A 19,268-nucleotide genomic window follows, 5' to 3' on the forward strand; every position below is an offset into this window, starting at 1 on the left:
GTGAGGCCATACTGAAATGGGACCTGATATTTTGCTGAAAGAGAGAGAGAGAATTTTTGCAGCTGCCATAATCCTCCTGGCCTTAGTCTCCATAATCCCACTGGCCCAACACCCGCTATCCAACACTTTCCCCTTTCTCTGTACTGTCTCCTCCTCCCAATCCACACCTCCAAATCATGTTCATTGTATGATGCACCACACCAGTTCTGATACTGTGTATCTAATGTCTAGCTCGTGCACCTGTCGCCCCTCTCTCCAACATTGCATGCCAGCACATCTGCTGCCCCTCTCAGAGCTGCTAGCTGCCCATCCCCAACCCCTCTTCCTGCGTCCCACCTTTTTCTCCTTCTACCCATTGCTCTTTACACAATCGCAACATCAGTCCACCCGCGTAAATACCCTCCTGACTGTGTGTGTGTGTGTGTGTGTGTGTGTGTGTGTGTGTGTGTGTGTGTTGAGTTATCTTGTTGAAATTGTGTATAAACAAAAGAATGCTGTATAACAGACCAACTTGAGGTAGTGGGATATGTTGTGGACTGACAAGACAGCCAGTCCACAGTGACGGGTAACCGAAAGGCACGCGTTTACACACGCCGGCTTGCTTAGGTCTGAAACAGGATACGTAATGAATGCTATAAAGAAAAGTACGTAGCTGCTGGAATACTTAACTTTACTCCATCATTTGTATACAGCATTCTTGATGATACAAGTGAGACTTTCTCTAGATATGGTTAATGGCGCCTTGCTAGGTCGTAGCCTTGGACTTAGCTGAAGGCTATTCTACCTATCTCTCGGCAAATGAGAGAAAGGCTTCGTCAGTGTAGTCGCTAGCAAAGTCGTCGTACAACTGGGACGAGTCCTAGTAAGTCTCTCTAGACCTGCCGTGTGGTGGCGCTCGGTCTGCAATTACTGACAGTGGCGACACGCGGGTCCGACATGTACTAATGGACTGTGGCCGATTTAAAGCTACCACCTAGCAAGTGTGGTGTCTGGCGGTGACACCACATTCCTCCCCCGCAAATCGGCGAACGGTCGTGTTATAAGGCTTCCGCCCGCCGTGGGGAGGGCCCCATTTTGACGTATGTGATGAGATGGGGAGCCTAACAACAGGCGAGGCTGTGCCACCCGCACCCGGCCATTCGGTCCGAGGGGAGCTAGGAAACGCCTGAAAACCTAGTCCAGGGTGCACGTCAACATGCGGTGGATGCTCCCGTAAAGAGACAGGAGGGGCCGAAGGGTCGACCTCCATTGCGTCGGGGTATCCGACGCGCGATGACGCCATGTGGTCCGGAGCGGGCAAGAGTTCCATGGCGGAGGACAGCTGGTCACGGGAAGCGATCGGCGGCGCGTGACCCAGGGAGGCGCTTGGCGGCTGCAGCGAAGCGTCCACTGCGGGCGGCGCCGGCGGGAGAATAGGCGGCGGCGGCGGCGGCGGCGCGTCGCCATGGGGCAAAATGGAAGGCATCGTCGGTAACACCTGGGGATGAGGCGAGCCAGTAGATTGGTCCCCAGGGCGCTGACCGGACGGCACCGTCGCTGAAAGCAGACAGGGAGCGGCAGAACCCGTGCGACGACAGAGGCGCAGCTGATTGAGATGCCGACGCACCTCACCAGAGGCCCCCAAAACCAAATACATCGCGCGGCCGAGGCAGCGAAGAATGCGCCCTGCGAGCCAACACCGTGGACCGCGATAGTTGCGATAGAATACAACGTCGCCTGGAGCAAAAGCAGGAGTCTGCCGCTGCACAGGAACCTGATGCGGCGGATGCAGCAAAGACGTCAAGGTTCGATGAGGACGACCATGGAGCAACTCAGCCGGCGAGCGACCATCTCGGGGCTGAGAGCAATACGAGGACAAAAAGCGCAACAACGCGTCCTCCCGAGAATGCGACTCTTTCAACTTCAACATCTGTGACTTGGAAGTCCGGACCAATCGTTCAGCGGCACCGTTTGACTGAGGCGAAAACGGCGCGGATGTCAGATGTTGAATACCATTGGCCCTGCAGAATGACTGAAATTCTGCATACATGAATTGTGGGCCATTGTCGGAAACAATAGTCTGTGGAAGACCTTCAATGCAAAAGATAGCGGATAACGCTTGGATTGAGACAGATGATGTCGTGGAAGACATCCGGATAACAAAAGGAAAATTACTGAAGGAATCGACAACAACCAACCATCGAGCATTCCAGAATGGACCAGCAAAATCGATATGTAAGCATTGCCAAGGGGAAGTGGCTTTCGGCCATGCAAAGAATTTCCGCGGTGGTGCGGATTGTTGTTCGGCACACGCCATGCAAGAAGAGCACATATGCGTAATCACAGCATCGATTCCGAACCAAGTACAGTGCTGACGAGCAAGTTGTTTCGTTCGCACTATACCCCAATGTCCTTGATGGAGAAGCTTTAAGACAGAGGACTGTAACGAACATGGGATCACGACCCTAGACTGTTCATTATCAGAACGCAACAGCAAAACACCATGTCGGACAAAAAGTCTCTCTTTGTAAGCAAAAAATCGGCGAACCAACGGATCCTCGATCCGGGACCTGGACAAGGGCCATTGCGTAGCAACAAAACGCAAAACGGTAGCAAGGACAGGGTCGGCAGCTGTGGCTGCAACTACACGACGAAAATCAATCGGAAACGATTTGACCACGTCATCGGTTTCCGCATCAATGAACATGCAAGCAAGTTCAGAAGAATCGAATGCTCTATCCTCAACAACAGGCAAACGGGACAACGCATCGGCGTTTCCGCGCTTAGCAGAGGACCGATACAAGATATCGTAGCGGTACTGCGAGAGGAAAATAGACCAGCGAATGAATTTCTGCGCTGTACGTGGAGGTACAGGCTTGTTTGGATGAAAAAGCGATGTCAGAGGTTTGTGGTCTGTGCTGATGGTAAAGTGATGACCATACAAGAAATCATGAAACTTGGTAACACCAAACACGAGAGCCAAAGCTTCTTTCTCTATCTGGGAATAATTTTTTTGCGCAGACGACAGCAATTTAGACGCAAAGGCAATAGGGCGATCATGCAAACCATCTTTGTGCGCAAGCACAGCACCGATCCCGAAATCCGATGCATCTACCATCAACAAAAGGGGTTTCTGGGGATCGAAAGGCGTAAGGCAAGTATTTGAAAGCAACGCCGATTTCAACTGGCGAAAGGCGCGTTCGCATTCCATCGACCAGACGAACGGAACACCTTTACGGCGTAAGCGATGAAGCGGAGCTGAAATGGAAGAGGCATGGGCGATATAACGGTTATAATAATTAATTTTTCCCAGCACACCCTGTAGCTGCTTCAAATTCTGCGGCGAAGGCAAGTCCTGTATAGCACGGAGGTGCTCTGGACTCGGATGTATGCCTTGGGCATTGATTACATGTCCCAGATATGGTAAGTCACGGGCAAAAAACACACATTGGTCCTTCCTCAAGCGAAGACCATTCTGTCGCAAGACCTGAAATAATGTTCATAGATTGATTAAATGGTCTTCTGCTGTCTTTCCGAAGATCACAATATCGTCCAGATAGTTTGCTGCAGTAGGGACCGACGCACAAACAGGTTGTAAATATCGCTGAAACAACGCAGTGGCGGATGCACACCCGAATGGCAGTCTTTTGAATCGGTACAATCCAAGATGCGTGTTAACCACCAATACGTGCTGGGATTCGTCGTCCACCGGTATTTGCAAGTACGCATCTGCGAGGTCCAACTTTGAAAAGTATTTACCCGGGCACAGTTTGTCAAAAAGGTCTTCCGGGCGGGGTAAAGGAAAAGTAGCAGTCACTAGTTGTGGATTCACTGTTGCCTTGAAGTCCACGCAAAGTCTCAATTTTCCGGAAGGTTTTTGTAAAATTACTAAGGGTGAGGCCCAGAGAGAAGCCTGCACACGTTCAATTACACCTTGTGATTCTAAATCATTTAATGTTCTTGCGACCTCATCACGCAATGCGTGGGGAACATTGCGCGCTCTGAAAAATTTCGGTTGCGCGTTTACTTTCAGTTCCAAATGTGCTTCATAGTTCTTAGTGCAACCAAGGCCCGGTGCAAAAATGTCTGCAAATTCTTCACATAGACGAGAAACACTGGCGGAAGGCACAGTCTGGTTCACTGATAGGACCTGATTGACTATTGACAAGTTAAACAACTGAAATAAATCTAAACCAAACAAGGTCACTGTAGAAGAAGAACGAAGAATGTAAAATGACACAAGTTTTGTTTGTCCCTTGTATGTTGCAAGAAGGCTGCACTGTCCTAACACAGGGATATGCTGTCCTGAATAACTAGTGAGCTGAACATTTGCGGCATGCAACGGAGGTGCGCCCAGTTGTTTGTACGTGGCGTGATTGAGTAGTGAAACTGCAGCTCCGGTATCGAGCTGGAATGGTATCACGTTGCCATTAATTTCCAAGTCAACAAAAAGTTTATTGTTCTGCTGACGACAAGAGCGACTGTCTCGTGCAACGTGAACTGTTTCTGGGACAGAAGCACTGGCGACTTGACGGGATTTCCGTCGACGTCGACGCACACTGTGTGTGGGACTAACACAGGCACTGTTAGAGAGAGTAGCACTGGACGGTGTGGAATTAACTACATGAATGTCCATGGGCGAAGGTTCACGAGCCTGAGTGTTCTTGGGTCGATTCCGGCGTGAAGCAAAGGGCCGGGAATGGTTGTGAGTGTCCGATCTAAGCTTTTTCTGGCAAACACTTTGAACATGTCCTTTTTTATTACAGAAAAAGCAAATAGCTTGGCGTGACGGGCAATTCTCACGCGAATGTCTAGTTGCACACCGCGGGCATGATTTCACTGCATTTGCTTGCTTTCGCAGGACACATGGCTGCGCGGACATGCGCGAGGGCTGTTTACAGTTCCGTGCAGCTCGCCCGGCGGGCCGGTTAATGTGACACACAGCTGGTGAAGTTTCAAAGGATTCCTGAGCAAAGTCAAGTGTGTCTTGCCGATCCAATATGTCTATCACTTGTTGAAGGGAGGGATTGACTAGTTTCAAAATCTGTTCCCATATACGAACATCAGAAACATTCTGTGCAATTGCATCACGCACCATAGTATCTGAATAAGGGAGTCCACATTCACACTCAAAAGCACAATCCCTTGTAAGGCCTTGCAATGTTGCAACCCACTCCCTATTAGTCTGATCGGCCGTACGTTTTGTACGAAAGAACGTATACCTTTTTGCAACTACATTGACTGTTTCTTTGAAATAGACATCTAAAGCAGACAAAATTTCTTCGTAGGACAGAGTTGCTACGTCGCGTCGGAGAAACAATTTCACTATCACACGGTAGGTGGACACACCTACACACGAAAGCAAAAACGGCTGCTGCTCATTACCTTGAATTCTGTAGGCGGCGAGATGGAATCCAAATTGGCGTGACCACTCCGTCCATGTTTCCTCGGCCGGCTGAAAATAACGGAACGGTGGTGCAACTGCGTGTTGTGGCTGCGGTAGCGATGAAGCAGCGGCGGCCACATCGTTTTGCAGTGCACGTTCACCCTGGACGAGCTGTCCAAGGGCATCCAATAAGGCCTGCGTCTGCTGATTCTGCAAGCGATAAAATTCGGACAGTACATCTGGAGAATGTGGCGAAGCCACCACACAAGTAAATTAGTGCAGCAATTGGCACAAACACGATTTAGCTCGTCGCCAAACTGTTGTGGACTGACAAGACAGCCAGTCCACAGTGACGGGTAACCGAAAGGCACGCGTTTACACACGCCGGCTTGCTTAGGTCTGAAACAGGATACGTAATGAATGCTATAAAGAAAAGTAGGTAGCTGCTGGAATACTTAACTTTAATCCATCATTTGTATACAGCATTCTTGATGATACAAGTGAGACTTTCTCTAGATATGGTTAATGGCGCCTTGCTAGGTCGTAGCCATGGACTTAGCTGAAGGCTATTCTAACTATCTCTCGGCAAATGAGAGAGAGGCTTCGTCAGTGTAGTCGCTAGCAAAGTCGTCGTACAACTGGGACGAGTCCTAGTACGTCTCTCTAGACCTGCCGTGTGGTGGCGCTCGGTCTGCAATTACTGACAGTGGCGACACGCGGGTCCGAGATGTACTAATGGACCGCGGCCGATTTAAAGCTACCACCTAGCAAGTGTGGTGTCTGGCGGTGACACCACAGGATCATTAAGACTCTGACCGCATGTTTGAGAGAATGAAATTTTCTCTGTGTAGTCATTCTGATGTAGTTTTTCTGTGGTTTTTTAAATCATTTCAGCCAAATGCCAAGATGGTTCATTCAGAAGCACTATGGCCATCCACCTGTCATGTCCTCGTCCAGATATATTCTATGTCTGTGTACATTTCAGCTAGTTATTTTCATTCTTTTATGTTGACAAATTCTATATCATCATCAGATGATATCTGGATGAATAAATAAATATTTCCATCTATTACTGTGTATATTCTCATCCTTGCTAAAAGCTAAATATTGTGCTAATAAAAAGAAAAGGAAAGTGCACTTTTTGTAATTTAATCAGTTGTAACTGGGAAGATACTAGCAAATTGTCACCATTGAATAGAATTCGCAAAACTGAAAAAAAATTGGAGTCTTAGTCCCATTGCTGGATTATCAAAACAGCTTTATGGAATGAAGTAATCAATGTTTGAAGATGCAAAATGAAATTATGTGTGATATGAGGCCACTTCACAGTACAAACATTATAACTTTTAGGTATTGTTGAGTAAGTGTTTTGAAGTGCTCTTCATTTTTTCTAAATACAGGTGAGCTCCTAATTATTTGACCCCTTCATATACACCAAAGTATTTCCTCTGCAGCAGTGTGTGCAATGTATTGAAACTTCCTGGCAGGTTAAAATTGTGTCAGACTGGTACATGAACCCAGAACCGTGCCTTTCATGACTTACTGACTGAACTCAGGAACGAGTTGTGACCTGCTTTCACAGCTTGTCCTGCAAGTACCTCTCTTTTACTTTCTAGGCTTCTTAGATGCTCTCCTGCATACTTTGCTGGATTAATAATATTGATAATAAAAGAATTACACCCTGGTTAGTGATTGTTTTTTGAATGAACCTTTTACTTGGTAGCAAAGTACATGGTGTTTTTAAACTTTCTGCAAATTAAAACTGCGCTGAGGCATCATTCATAAGATTAATTCTGGAAACAATCTCTAGGCTGTACTAAGCCATTTCTTTGTGTTATCCTTTTTTCTAAGGTACTTGTCCAGTAAGATATGCATGGCAGCTTCTGTGAAGTCTGAAACTAATAGAACAGTATTGTCTCTGTAGCTGTTAAAACCAGCATGCTACCCAAATGTTTGGTGTTTCATTCTTCTCTCACAGAAGAACACTGTTGGCAGTTGGTGTCTGTGAAGGTATTCCTCCCATATTCTCTCCACAATAAATAATTAATTAGTTAAATAAAATATTGAAAAATGGAGATTCAGTTCTTGTTCTCTCACTATGTGAGATCTTTTACCCCTCTCTCCGACATTGGAAAGGTAAAGGTCTGTCTAATGTCCTTTACCTTGCAAAATCCTGTTTCTTCCCTTGTATGTTTTTGAACTTTTCAAACTGAAAAAGAACTTTGGTGACATTATCAAATTGATGTGACATATCATAAAGCATTAAAAAGAAGTGTTCAGTTTTGAGAGCTCGGTGTAATGAGTGTAAGGTTTTTGTAACTTCCCATTTGAAATTCTGTGGTTGACTTTAATTTTCTCGTAGAATCTACCAACAGCTTTGACCTTGAGGTTTGACTGAAATGTAATTTCCAGGAATAATCTCAGAGACATCTTTTCTGAGAAAGAATACAAATACAGCGTGCCTGACACATGCAGAATATGGTATTAACCCATTTTAGTAGCAATCTGCTTTCCTGATAATGCTTAACACAAATAGGTGGAACATGTCTGGTTGAAAACAAAATAAATCTTCTGTCTTCATTCTTACGTACATGATAAATATTGTGCACTTAAGATATTGTTGTTTTATTGTGTTTGGATTGGTTTTGTAATATAATTTTTTCATGCAGCCATGCAACAAAAGGAACACAATGGACACACCCAAGGACAGGAAAGAAGAAAGTTGTGTCAGGAGGTTAGTGTCTCTGTTTTCATCATGTTGTGGAAAAATGTGTTACAGTAGTCTTGTATTGTGTTAGTGAAGAAAGAATGTCATTTTCTTTATTGCTCTCTTCACTTACACTATGCTTACTGCAGTGTTTTCAGTTCTTACTCTTCCACATTTTTGTGTAAGACATACAGGTATTCCATTATGATCTGTCATCTTCTGCTTATGTAATATTCTTTATGCTTATTCTTTTAATTGTAATAGCCTGAAATTGTTGTATTGATTTCTCTGCACATTCTTGACAGTCCTTATATTGCTTGAATCAGAAATTGAAGATATTTCTTTTTCGTAGGTACCAAGGACGGATTTCGTTCTGAGTGTTACTTGAGTTATTACTTCTTGTATTCCTTAAGTGTTTGCATGGTTTAAAGTATTTCTCAACTCTTCGGACTTATGCTTCACGCTTACATACTTCACCATTGCCAAAAGCAAATCATTACAATGTTTCAGAAATGCACAATGTTTTCATCATGCTGTATGTTGTCATGTTGTTGCAGCTTCTGAAACTCTTCAACTATTTATTGCTCTTGTGAAGTAATGTGTTGTACTAAATGAACATCTTTATACAAAATAATTCATTTTGTTTACATGGTGCATATGATTGAAATACCATGATAAGACTTATTTTCCATAATCTACAATTAAGAATAAGCAAGTGTAAACATGTGACAATAAATTGATTAACAGTTCTGATTACATTGTTAGTGTCCATTGTACCTCAGTGTGGTTAGTTCACCATTTATATAAAGGATGTGGCAAGTAGATATATAGTTAATTGAGGCTGTTCATAGTAGGTGCCAACCCTCAACAACAAATAAGTGTAATGTGTTACATGTAAACAAACATAAAGCTCCACATTGGTAGTTTATGCAATTGACATGTAGTCTCTGAAGTCAGTGACATTTGTCAAGTATTGGGTAGTATCTGTCCTGAGTCTTTTGAAGGGGAATATCTACATAAATGTAGCCATGGGGAGGGGCAGATGCCGAGTTAGGATTTATTGGAAGAATCCGAAGGAAATGTGATTCACATTTGATGGATGTTGCAGTCAGTGAGTGTGCAAGTGTTCTGTCCTGGTCTGGGATGCTTAATAAGCTGGAGTAATGGAAGAAATAGACTTTTCAAGGATGAATTACACGTTTTGTAATGAGTTTTAGTCAATACAAGAGTGTCAATAACATTCAATGAACTCCCTTGGAAAACATGTTCCACTTTCCTGTATGAGATGCAGAACATTACTTTATCTCTTGTAATGACCATTATGGTGAAAGTAGAGAAATTTAGGTACAAGCTAAAGGAAAATAAATACTTTCTGTTCCTAATGTTTGAACATAATTACAAGCTGGGAAAATTATTTAGGTACACCAAGTACCCAGTGCAACATATCATTTCATGGCTTACAGGGTACCCCAGGAGGAGTAGCCAGTATTCAGAGGTATAACAGCCGCAATCATCCAAAGCAAAAAGCTTTAGTAAACATGTGCTTTAAAATGCCTTAAGAGCTTTGAGCACTTGTTCATCTTCGCTTCTAAACAAGTTCTCACAGCTCTTAAGGTATGAGAGAATTGCACTAAATGAACACTAAGTAAGGGGGTCAGTGTCACAGAGTACTCTGTTCAAAAACTAATTGGGATTCCATCTGAATTTGGCAACTTATTTGTTTTGAGGACTTTCAGTTACTTCCCTGTGCCGGGAATGCCTATTTTTATGTCCTCCACGTAGAAGTCCGTGTGACAATCAAACAATGGTTTATTGGTATGACTCTCCTGTGTGAATGATTAAGCACGAAATTTAAAATGTCAGCTTTCCTTTTGCTGCCTTCCGCCTTCAGACTGGTCGACAAGTGACTGGATGTAAGCCTTCAATCTGCTTAGTGATTTTATGTATGACCAGAATTTTCTCAGCAAGATGTTTGCTAAGGTATGATAGTGGAAGCTGTTGTATAATTCCCACATACATTGTCTTTTGGACTCAGGAACTTCTACAAACTTTTGCCTTTCAACATTTGCACATTCTTTCTTGAACCAAGAGTGCAATGATTTCTGTTTCCTTAGCATTTTCTGAGTTCGATCATTAAACCATGGAGGGTCTTTCCCACCCTTAATCCATTTACTTTGTGTATACACCTCCAAAGCACGACAGTTTGAACTTCATCAACATCCATGGTACAGGAAATAAGTGATGTCTAAGTGGGATGCTATCAACTGCTTATCTGCTTTTCCTTGCATAAATACTCAGGTAGCCTTCTTGATGAATTTATTAACAGTCATCATTATGATAGCATGATCACCAATCCCTGTCGATAAGGTTTGGATTGTTTGTAGCTACTGGGTCTAAAATGTGCATATCAAAAAAAGTTTTGCATCACCTCAGTTCTGAGTGTTCTGAAACCTATACAGGAAATTGGGTTTGGATTGTTTGTAGCTACTGGGTCTAAAATATGCATATCAAAAAAAGTTTTGCATCACCTCAGTTTCAAGTGTTCTGGAACCTGTACAGGAAATTGGAATAGAGATCAACATAAACATTATTTCTGCCCTTTTTATTGCTCATGAAATCCACACATGGTACGTTGTACCACCATACAGTGAGACCTTCAGAGGTGATGGTCCAGATTGCTGTACACACCGGTACTTCTAATACCCAGTAGCATGTCCTCTGGTATTGATGCATGCCTGTATGCATTGTGGTTTACTATCCACAAGTTCATCAAGGCCCTGTTGGTCCAGATTGTCCCTCTCGTCAACAGCAGTTCAGTGTAGATCCCTCAGAGTGGTTGGTGAGTCACGTCATCCATAAACAGCCCTTTTCAATCCATCCCAGACGTGTTCAATAGGGTTCATGTCTGGAGAACATGCTGGCCACTCTAGTCGAGTGATGTCATTATTCTGAAGGAAGTCATTCACAAGATGTGCATGATGGGGGCACGAATTGTCGTCCATAAAGACAAATGCCTCGCCAATATGCTGCCGGTCAGAGGATGGCATTCAAGATCGTACAGCCGTTACGGCGCCTTCCATGACCACCAGTGGCATACGTTGGCCCCACATATTGCCACCCCAAAACAGCAGGAAACCTCCATTTTGCTGCACCCTCTGGGCAGTGTGTCTAAGGCGTTCAGCCCGACCGGCATATGTGACACTCATCGGTGAAGAGAACGTGATGGCAATCTTGAGCAGTCCACTCAGCATGTTGTTGGGCCCATCTGTACCTTGCTGCATGGTGTCATGGTTGCAAAGATGGACCTCACCATGGATGTTGGGAGTGAAGTTGGCACATCATACAGTCTGTTGCGCACAATTTGAGTTGTAACATGACATCCTGTGGCTGCTTGAAAAGCATTGTTCAACATGGTGGCATTGCTGTCAGGGTCCCTCTGAGCCATAATCTTTAGGCAGCGGTCATCCAATGCAGTAATAGCTCTTGGGCGGCCTGTGTGAGGCATGTTATCGACAGTTCCTGTCTCTCTGTATCTCCTCAATGTCCAAACATCATCACTTTGGTTCACTCCGAGACACCTGGACACTTGCCTTGTTGAGAGCCCTTCCTGGCACAAAATAATAATGCAGATGTGATCAAACCGTGGTATTGACTTTCTAGGCATGATTGAACTACAGACAACACGAGGCATGTACCTCCTTCCTGGTGGAATGACTGGAACTGATCGGCCGTCTGACCCCCTTCATCTAAGAGGCGCTGCTCATGCATGGTTGTTTACATCTTTGGGTGGGTTTAGCGACATCTCTGAACAGTCAAAGGGACTGTGTCTGTGATATAGCCTATACTAGGTAGATTAAAAGTCACCTCCAGCTAGTACTGCATGATCGTGGTATTTCCGCACTATTGAGTGTAGTCTTCCCTTGAATGATCCTACAAGTGTCACATAGGAATCAGGTGGATGGTGAAACCAATTGATTAACTTGAGTTTACCTAGGCCTGCTACTTGTGTCCACATGACTTCACAATCAGAGTCAATTTCGACCTTGATAGAGAGAATATTATTTCAACAGCAATCAATGCTCCCCCTCCTATGGCATCGAATCTGTCATTTTGATGTACACTCTATGCCTTACTAAATATTTTGGACCTTTCCACTTAGAGTTCCTAGAATAATTTGAGCAGTAAGTTCAAGAACTTTATTATGAATACTTTAACAACTGACTGTTAAAATTTTGACATTGAAGTGTACCTTCTTTGTAAGCATTCTGATTTCACTCTCTGTAAACTGATTGGTGAGCTTTCATCAGAGGCTCTCAAACTACCACCTGGCCTAAAAAAAAAAAAACATGTGCACCCCACAAGTACTCTGCTAACCAAGTAGCTACTTCCTTTGTGTAGTGTACCCCTAATCTATCAGGGGTATACTATAATCCTTCACCACATAATATGAGTTTACAAATCTGCAGCAAATACCATCATGGTTGAGACCCGTCACTTGGCTCCAAACCAAAGGACCACAATCAGCTTTAGGAATGATGCTGCAAGTTGTGAGCTCCACTCGCGCCCCACATGCGAGGCCACCAGTCTGCACCACTTCTGCTAGATGCCTGTACGAACTGAGGATGGCTTTGGAGCCCAAGCGACAGATGTCATTGGTGCCAACACGAACTGCAACTTGCAGACAATTGCGCCCTGCACGCTTGATTGCTGCAGGCAGGGCCCCTCCAAATCTCCGATGAGGCCCCTGGCAGACATACTGAGTGCCAGCCTGGGACCCTATTTTCCTTAGGGGCTCCTAACATTGGAGCTTCTGATAACTAGTGAGCCCTCCCCCTTGTGCCTACTTGGAGCCAGAGCCTGCTGTAGGAATGGCCACTTGTCTGCTCACTGAATGAATAGGTCAGGCCAGACAGCCAGCCTCCACATTGGCTATCCACCATAATAAGCATGAATATGTTACAACCTGCAACTCATCCTGTGGTGAGCATGAATCCCTTGCAATGGGTACACCGCAAGGTGCCTTGGTAGCAGAGCCCGTGAGCGAAACGAGTGACACCTGAGTTGTCCCATGCAATGCACCAGATGCTCTGCTACCGCTATACCCAGAAGCAGCAGCCTGCAGGTGGCTGACCATTGCCATAAGCGTCTCCATCTGTGCTCGCATACTGTGCCCAGCTCCTCCTGCACCCACCCACAGCATTCACACACACTACCCGTCCTACTAACTTAAGATTTAAATTGTGAAACAAACAGAAAAAGCTAAATATCTGGCTTGCGAGTTTACTGAAGCTTCACCAATGAAGGCTGGTAGCTGACTGTGTTGTGGCAAATAGTTACTGGCCATCCAGAAGGAACAAACAAATGACTACTGTGCTGCAGACTGCACGAATATACACATTACCATTATTGAAACACAATACAACACCTCTCAATTACATGAATCTATGAATTAAACTTGGAGGCACATAAAAGCACACAAAGTATTTAAGAAGTAAACTGTGAACACAACAGAAAAGCTAAATATGAAACTTGCTAGTGTCCTGGTGCTTCAACAACAGAGGCTGATGGCTGACTTCTGTATCAGAAGTATCAATGAACTGTGGAATTTGATCAAAGCAGTTTGCTGTGTTGTCGGAAACATGCGAAAGATATCAAGACATGCACCAGATTGGCAACTGTGTGCCCTTTATTTATTTAATGTTGTCTACATTAATTCTCATTTCAGTTCAATCTGTATTGTTTTGTTTTATTTTTCCCTCTTGAACCATAATTTGGTCGTTTGCTTCTGAAGCTCTAACCATTTGTGTGTGTGTCACTGTCAGAGATTACTTTGCTGCATGTTGAGAGATAGTATACTTCCTAATGGATAATTGTTAAGCCAGTGCTTCAGTGGTTACAATATGAATATACTTCTGTATAAGAAGAACCTTCAGTTGCATATTTTATTGTCAATTTTGCTGAGACGAATGAAATGCCAAATTCTTGTGGGTGTATCTTAAGCCATGGAACAGCATTCTTACAACTAATACATGTTATAAATATAAAATGCGTACAGATCAACCACCAGAGAAAGTATTATGCCTAACCTTATTGACAAACATTGGAGGATTCGGAGTCTTCAACTGTTCTGCTATGTGCTTATTTTCCTACACCTCGGTCAGCTGTTTGCCTGAACACAAGTCATAGTTATGTCCCCTTAACCTGAATTTAATGATTCTGAATACTGTATGAGAAATAATAAAAATACATGCATGTCTAGTTTGCTCTGCATGTAGACCTTTATGTTTGTTTCTGTAACTCTGTGTAGCTTTTTTAATGATAGTTGATACAGCTACACCATGAACACTTCTCCCAATTGCTATACTAGTGTGTCATAAGGCAAAGATTGTACTTCAGGGAAGCATTTCTAACAGGAACCAAAGAAAACATCTATTCTTGTGTGTAATGTCCAATCTGTTGTCATGATCACTTTGGATTACAGTCACAAATATGAATTTCACCAAGGTACTGTCTGGCATTATTACTAATAGGTGTCTACAGCACAACTTGTTATAATCCTTGGTGTATAGTATCTTAGAATCATGTAGTCTGCCATGAAGTGTTCTTACAAGCAAAGCTATGAGTACAGAATAAACAAATACCAGTACGTGAAGAGACCAGTTTGTGCTCCATATTTTAATGGCAGTGTGTTGTGTGTTGTGTGAGTTGTGGCTTATTCTGATGTGCCACAATTGGAGCTTTTGGTACTGATTAAATTCTATGACAGTGTTCTCCTTAGATGAACTGCTTCCTCTGTCATTACAACATAGATTTCCTGATACTTAACAGTACTCCCATTTGAAAGTGGCAATAGGGTCTGAAATGTCCCAGCTAGAATCAAGGCAGATGAGGTAAAGTTGCCAGAGCCACTACATCACTCCACTATGTTGGTTTAACACTCTATGACATCTCGCTGTCAGCTGTGTCCTTGAATTTTATCATATCCTTGGCAGTGTTCTTTTCCTTATGAGTGCAGTTTCCTGGGCTTCCAGCAGCTGGTGGCATTTCATTGTCATCATAACTTAGGCAGGCAGCTCAGCTGATGGCCTTGTTTTTCAGTGATAGCAGTGGCACCTTGTGCATTTCCCAAGGCGTCAGCATGAACGTGGATATAGTACTGCGAGTGTCATTTCATTAAGATGACCAAGATTTTGGAATTTCCATGGATAGTATGCACCTGGACCATAAATTTTGCTTCATCTTGGTAGCCATTTGAGTGGAGCAGAAGTGACCTTACTCACTCACATGCTCCCAGTGAGTATTTCCAGTACTGTCATAGGAGGCTGTGATAAAATGGAAGGCCTCTTCCAGCTGATGAAAAAGTGGAAATGGGCATTCACACTTTGTGTTGCTATGTATGTCAGATAAAGCAGCATTTATTCTGATAACACTATTGCATATTTAATCACGAAATATAAACTCAGATGGAGTGGCCCAGTGAATAACTGTCACAATCCAAATCCAAAGGTCTGGTGTTCAATTTCCAATTTTTCCTGAGACATTTTCCCCATCACTTATTGCTTCTTTCAGCAGTGGCAATGATTTGTTAATGTGAAAAATGCAAAGATGAACATTGTCACCAAATCCACATTACACTGTTAAAATTTAGGTCCCACCCCCTGCCATAACTGGCTTGGTGAGTGATTTCTAAGGTTGAAAGAAGGCAAAGGGCTTTCCACCTCCTACAGGATGATGCCTTGTAAAACACTGTGGCGTTCATACCAACTTTTAGACTGAGGAAAGCTGTATATTTTTATTTGAAAATGAAGATCAGATGTGTAGCAGTTGTTTCAAAAGCAGATAAAGAAATACGCACACAGCCCTCCCAATATGTAAACTATAGTTACTTGCGAGGCACTGCAAGTTTTATGTAAGTAAATGTTTCATTTTAATATAAATGGCGAAAGCCAGTAATTTGTTTCATCATTATGTGGACAGATGTGTTTCATTATTCACAAATAATTTTTCATGCTTTCCACATCAAACCGAACAATATCCCTGTTACTTTAAATTCAGGACTGATTCAAAACAACTTGCAGTAACATTGAAAGGCAAGGAATCAGTATTAAGTGTGCAAGCGGAATTCTACTGTCAAATGCAGAGGAAAGTGCAGATAGGTGGAAGGTGTACGTTGAAGGCTCTAGGAGTGGAAGGACTTGTCTGATAATGTTACTTGAGAAAAACTGAGCTATCTCCTGAGGACATGCAGCTGAGCTGCATCCCATGCCCCCCACGAACCATTCCCTCCATGGTCTACACCTGCGACTGCGGAGACACTATCTCAGTCGCCAGATCATTTTGTTTCCTGAGAGTTGTCTTAATTAAACTCAGTACTGGTTCTCAAGCCTTGCTAAGATTGTAGCTGCAATCTCAGTGCTTTCGTACTCAATCGCGTGGTTCTAAGGCAAACAGTGCTTTGCGACCAATGACTTGTTGGGTTACATCAGTCAAGGGTGCCTCTAGTGTTCTTGGCAATGATCTTTCATGGTGCACACTGTCTGTCCAATATGTCTTTCAACATTGACACAGAATCTGGTATATAGCGGCCTTCTGCAGACCGAGATCATCTTTGACATTTCCCAAGAATGCTGGTGTTTTATAGGGTAGGCAAAAGACAGTTTTTACTCAGTGCTTCTTCAATATGTGTCCAATTTTTCCAAGTGGTACAGTGTCAGTGGCTGCCTCTTCCTGCATGACTCCTTCCACTTCCATAGCTTTTACTGTTACGATGGGGCAGAGAGCGCACCTAATCTACCATTCTGGGTACCTGTTTTTTTTCCATAATACAGTTATGAGGTGTTCCCAGAGTACTTAGAATGGTAGATTAGGCACACTTTTCGCCCCACCAAAACAATATATCCTGCGGAAACAGAAGAAGTCACAGAGGGAGAGGCAGCTTCTGCTTTTATACTGCACACTGGCACACTATCAACTATCATGAAAAACTGGATACATGTTGAAGAAACACCAAGTAAAAACAGTCTTTTACCTGCCCAAATGAAAAAAAAAAGAATATTCAATGAGCAAAAACCTTTTTTTTTCCCCATGGGTCTTCATTATTTGGAGATATATTTGACACCAAAGTTCTGAGAATTATGCTGAGATGGCCATGTGTCATTGAAGATCTTGTTTTAGATTTTACGTTTGTCATTCATCAAAAAAATTGCTTGCAGATATATGTACTTCCAAGTATGGGTACCTGTTGAAGTGCTAACTTGGATAGATTGGAATGATTATCAGGTCTGATACATTTTTATATAAAATTATATCAGTCCATTCTGCAGGCAACTCTGATAGGTTGTCTTAAGGGTTTCATTACTTTTAAGTTCAGTCAACTTTGTCTATATGTGTAACATGATGTCTTCATTCTTAACCTCAAAAGGATTTTGGAACATTTTTATATAGGGCTCTTGATTTTTAAAATCTGTGAATTTATCATCAGACTCATTCCTTATTATTTGCAGCAAAGACACATACATGTTGAAATCCAGTATCTCTTGATTTCATGTAGACGAGATCTCCCAGTGACCCAACTGTCTTTTCCCTTTCTCTTGAACAAGATAAGCATTTAAATAAATGCTTGAATATGTCCATGCATTTCTACACATATTACCTTGGAACTTTATATTTAGGATGGTGGGGTATGTAGTCGTGTCAACTAAAAAAGCCAAATCATTCAACCATTGTTCATTCTCCAAAAACCTGGAATTTTGTCCTTTGTCGGTCTCATTAAGGTTTTTTATCACCCAACAGAGAATAAAATTGTGTGAGCATTACTGATCTGCTGAGCCATATGATATCATGCCTTGGGCCTGCTTCTGACAGAAAGGTCTGAAATTGTGTATGATTTAGTCCTGTTGTGTATATGAAATTGACAGACAATATACCTTTTTAATCACATTCTTCAAATCAAGATCTTTGGTACACAGCTGTTCTTTGTGAATAATGTAGTAGTGTTTTTCAATTGTGTGTGTCATGCGATTACTCATCAAAGCCACAAATCTGTTTGTTCTCCCAGTCATCAGTGGCTCACCATCTGTTAACTCAGAAAGATTTTCACGTTGAAGGTCAAACTTTTCCAAACAACTTATTTCTTCAAATGTGTCATGTCCCATTGTCTTACATTTCATTGAATGCAAGTCAAATAATTCCTTGATTATGGTGTAGTTCTCTGTCGCTCTTCTTACAAAGACTGTCATCTGAAACATCAGCACTTCATCAAGTGCTAAGCTGTAAAGCACACATTACTTTAATTGTGTTTTGAGTGAAATTTCAGTATATTTTGCTATGTTATCAACTCAGTGCTATAGTTTGATGTGACAAGCTTGTATTCTTCACTAATAATGTCCATTCTGGATGTAATGCTGATGCAAAGATTTCCAAACATTCTTCGATGAATTCTCCATCAGATAAAGGTTTTCCTCTTTTTGGCAATGACTTCTGTTGCCTTAAAGCTTAGTTTTGTTACAGTCTCTGAGTTTTCTTTTGGTATTTTATACATGGCGTGCTGACCAGCCAACAAATATAACAATCTTCATAATCATGTGTGTCTTCTGGAACAAAATTATGAATATTCTCATTAGTCTCATTGGTCAGTCAAAACTCGAATAAAATGTAGGTAAACAAGCAGTTGAGAGGCAAAGTCAGTCTCTAAGAAACCTGAATTACAATAAATTGAATTCTTCTTTCCTAAACCTGTACACATCAAAGAGGGATGTATGTATGTATAGTTTGACACCAGTTCACAAGGATACAGTGCACTATCAGTTTAAGAGGCTATGGAGCTTGGGCATGAGCATTGTTTTTGGGCAATGTTTCCACCATCTGTTTCATACTAAATCATGGAAGCCACCATGAAATGTGCAACAGAGGCAAAAATATGCAAAAGAGTGGCTAATAAACAATAGTTACCACAAGTGTTCACCGAACGAGCGATATCACCGCCAACATGGCTGGCATATTAGGCGTCATCTTAACAGCTCACAGCAATCCCAGAAACATGCACACACAAGCCAGGCAACTCAGCTCTATGGTCCTATGGCGCTACTTCTGACCACACATTGCCAGAAAAATCATGCTTGTGTGTGGCAGATTACATATATTTATTATGTACCTTTAATCTCCTTGGTTGCTGACTATTAAGCAGCGCACAGCCAC

At 42.8% G+C, this 19,268-nt stretch overlaps 1 protein-coding gene across 1 annotated transcript in view; it reads left to right on the forward strand.

Annotated features, from left to right (window-relative positions):
* The window catches only part of LOC126191218 (WW domain-containing oxidoreductase), a 128,107-nt gene that overhangs the window by 18,472 nt on the left and 90,367 nt on the right, over positions 1-19,268 (forward strand). The window contains exon 2 of the mRNA XM_049932020.1: positions 8,035-8,099. Coding sequence (XP_049787977.1) covers positions 8,035-8,099 — 65 coding nt within the window. The remainder of the gene's footprint in view (positions 1-8,034; positions 8,100-19,268) is intronic.

This window comes from Schistocerca cancellata, chromosome 6 (assembly GCF_023864275.1).
Source record: "Schistocerca cancellata isolate TAMUIC-IGC-003103 chromosome 6, iqSchCanc2.1, whole genome shotgun sequence".
In the NCBI taxonomy this organism is placed as follows: domain Eukaryota; kingdom Metazoa; phylum Arthropoda; class Insecta; order Orthoptera; family Acrididae; genus Schistocerca; species Schistocerca cancellata.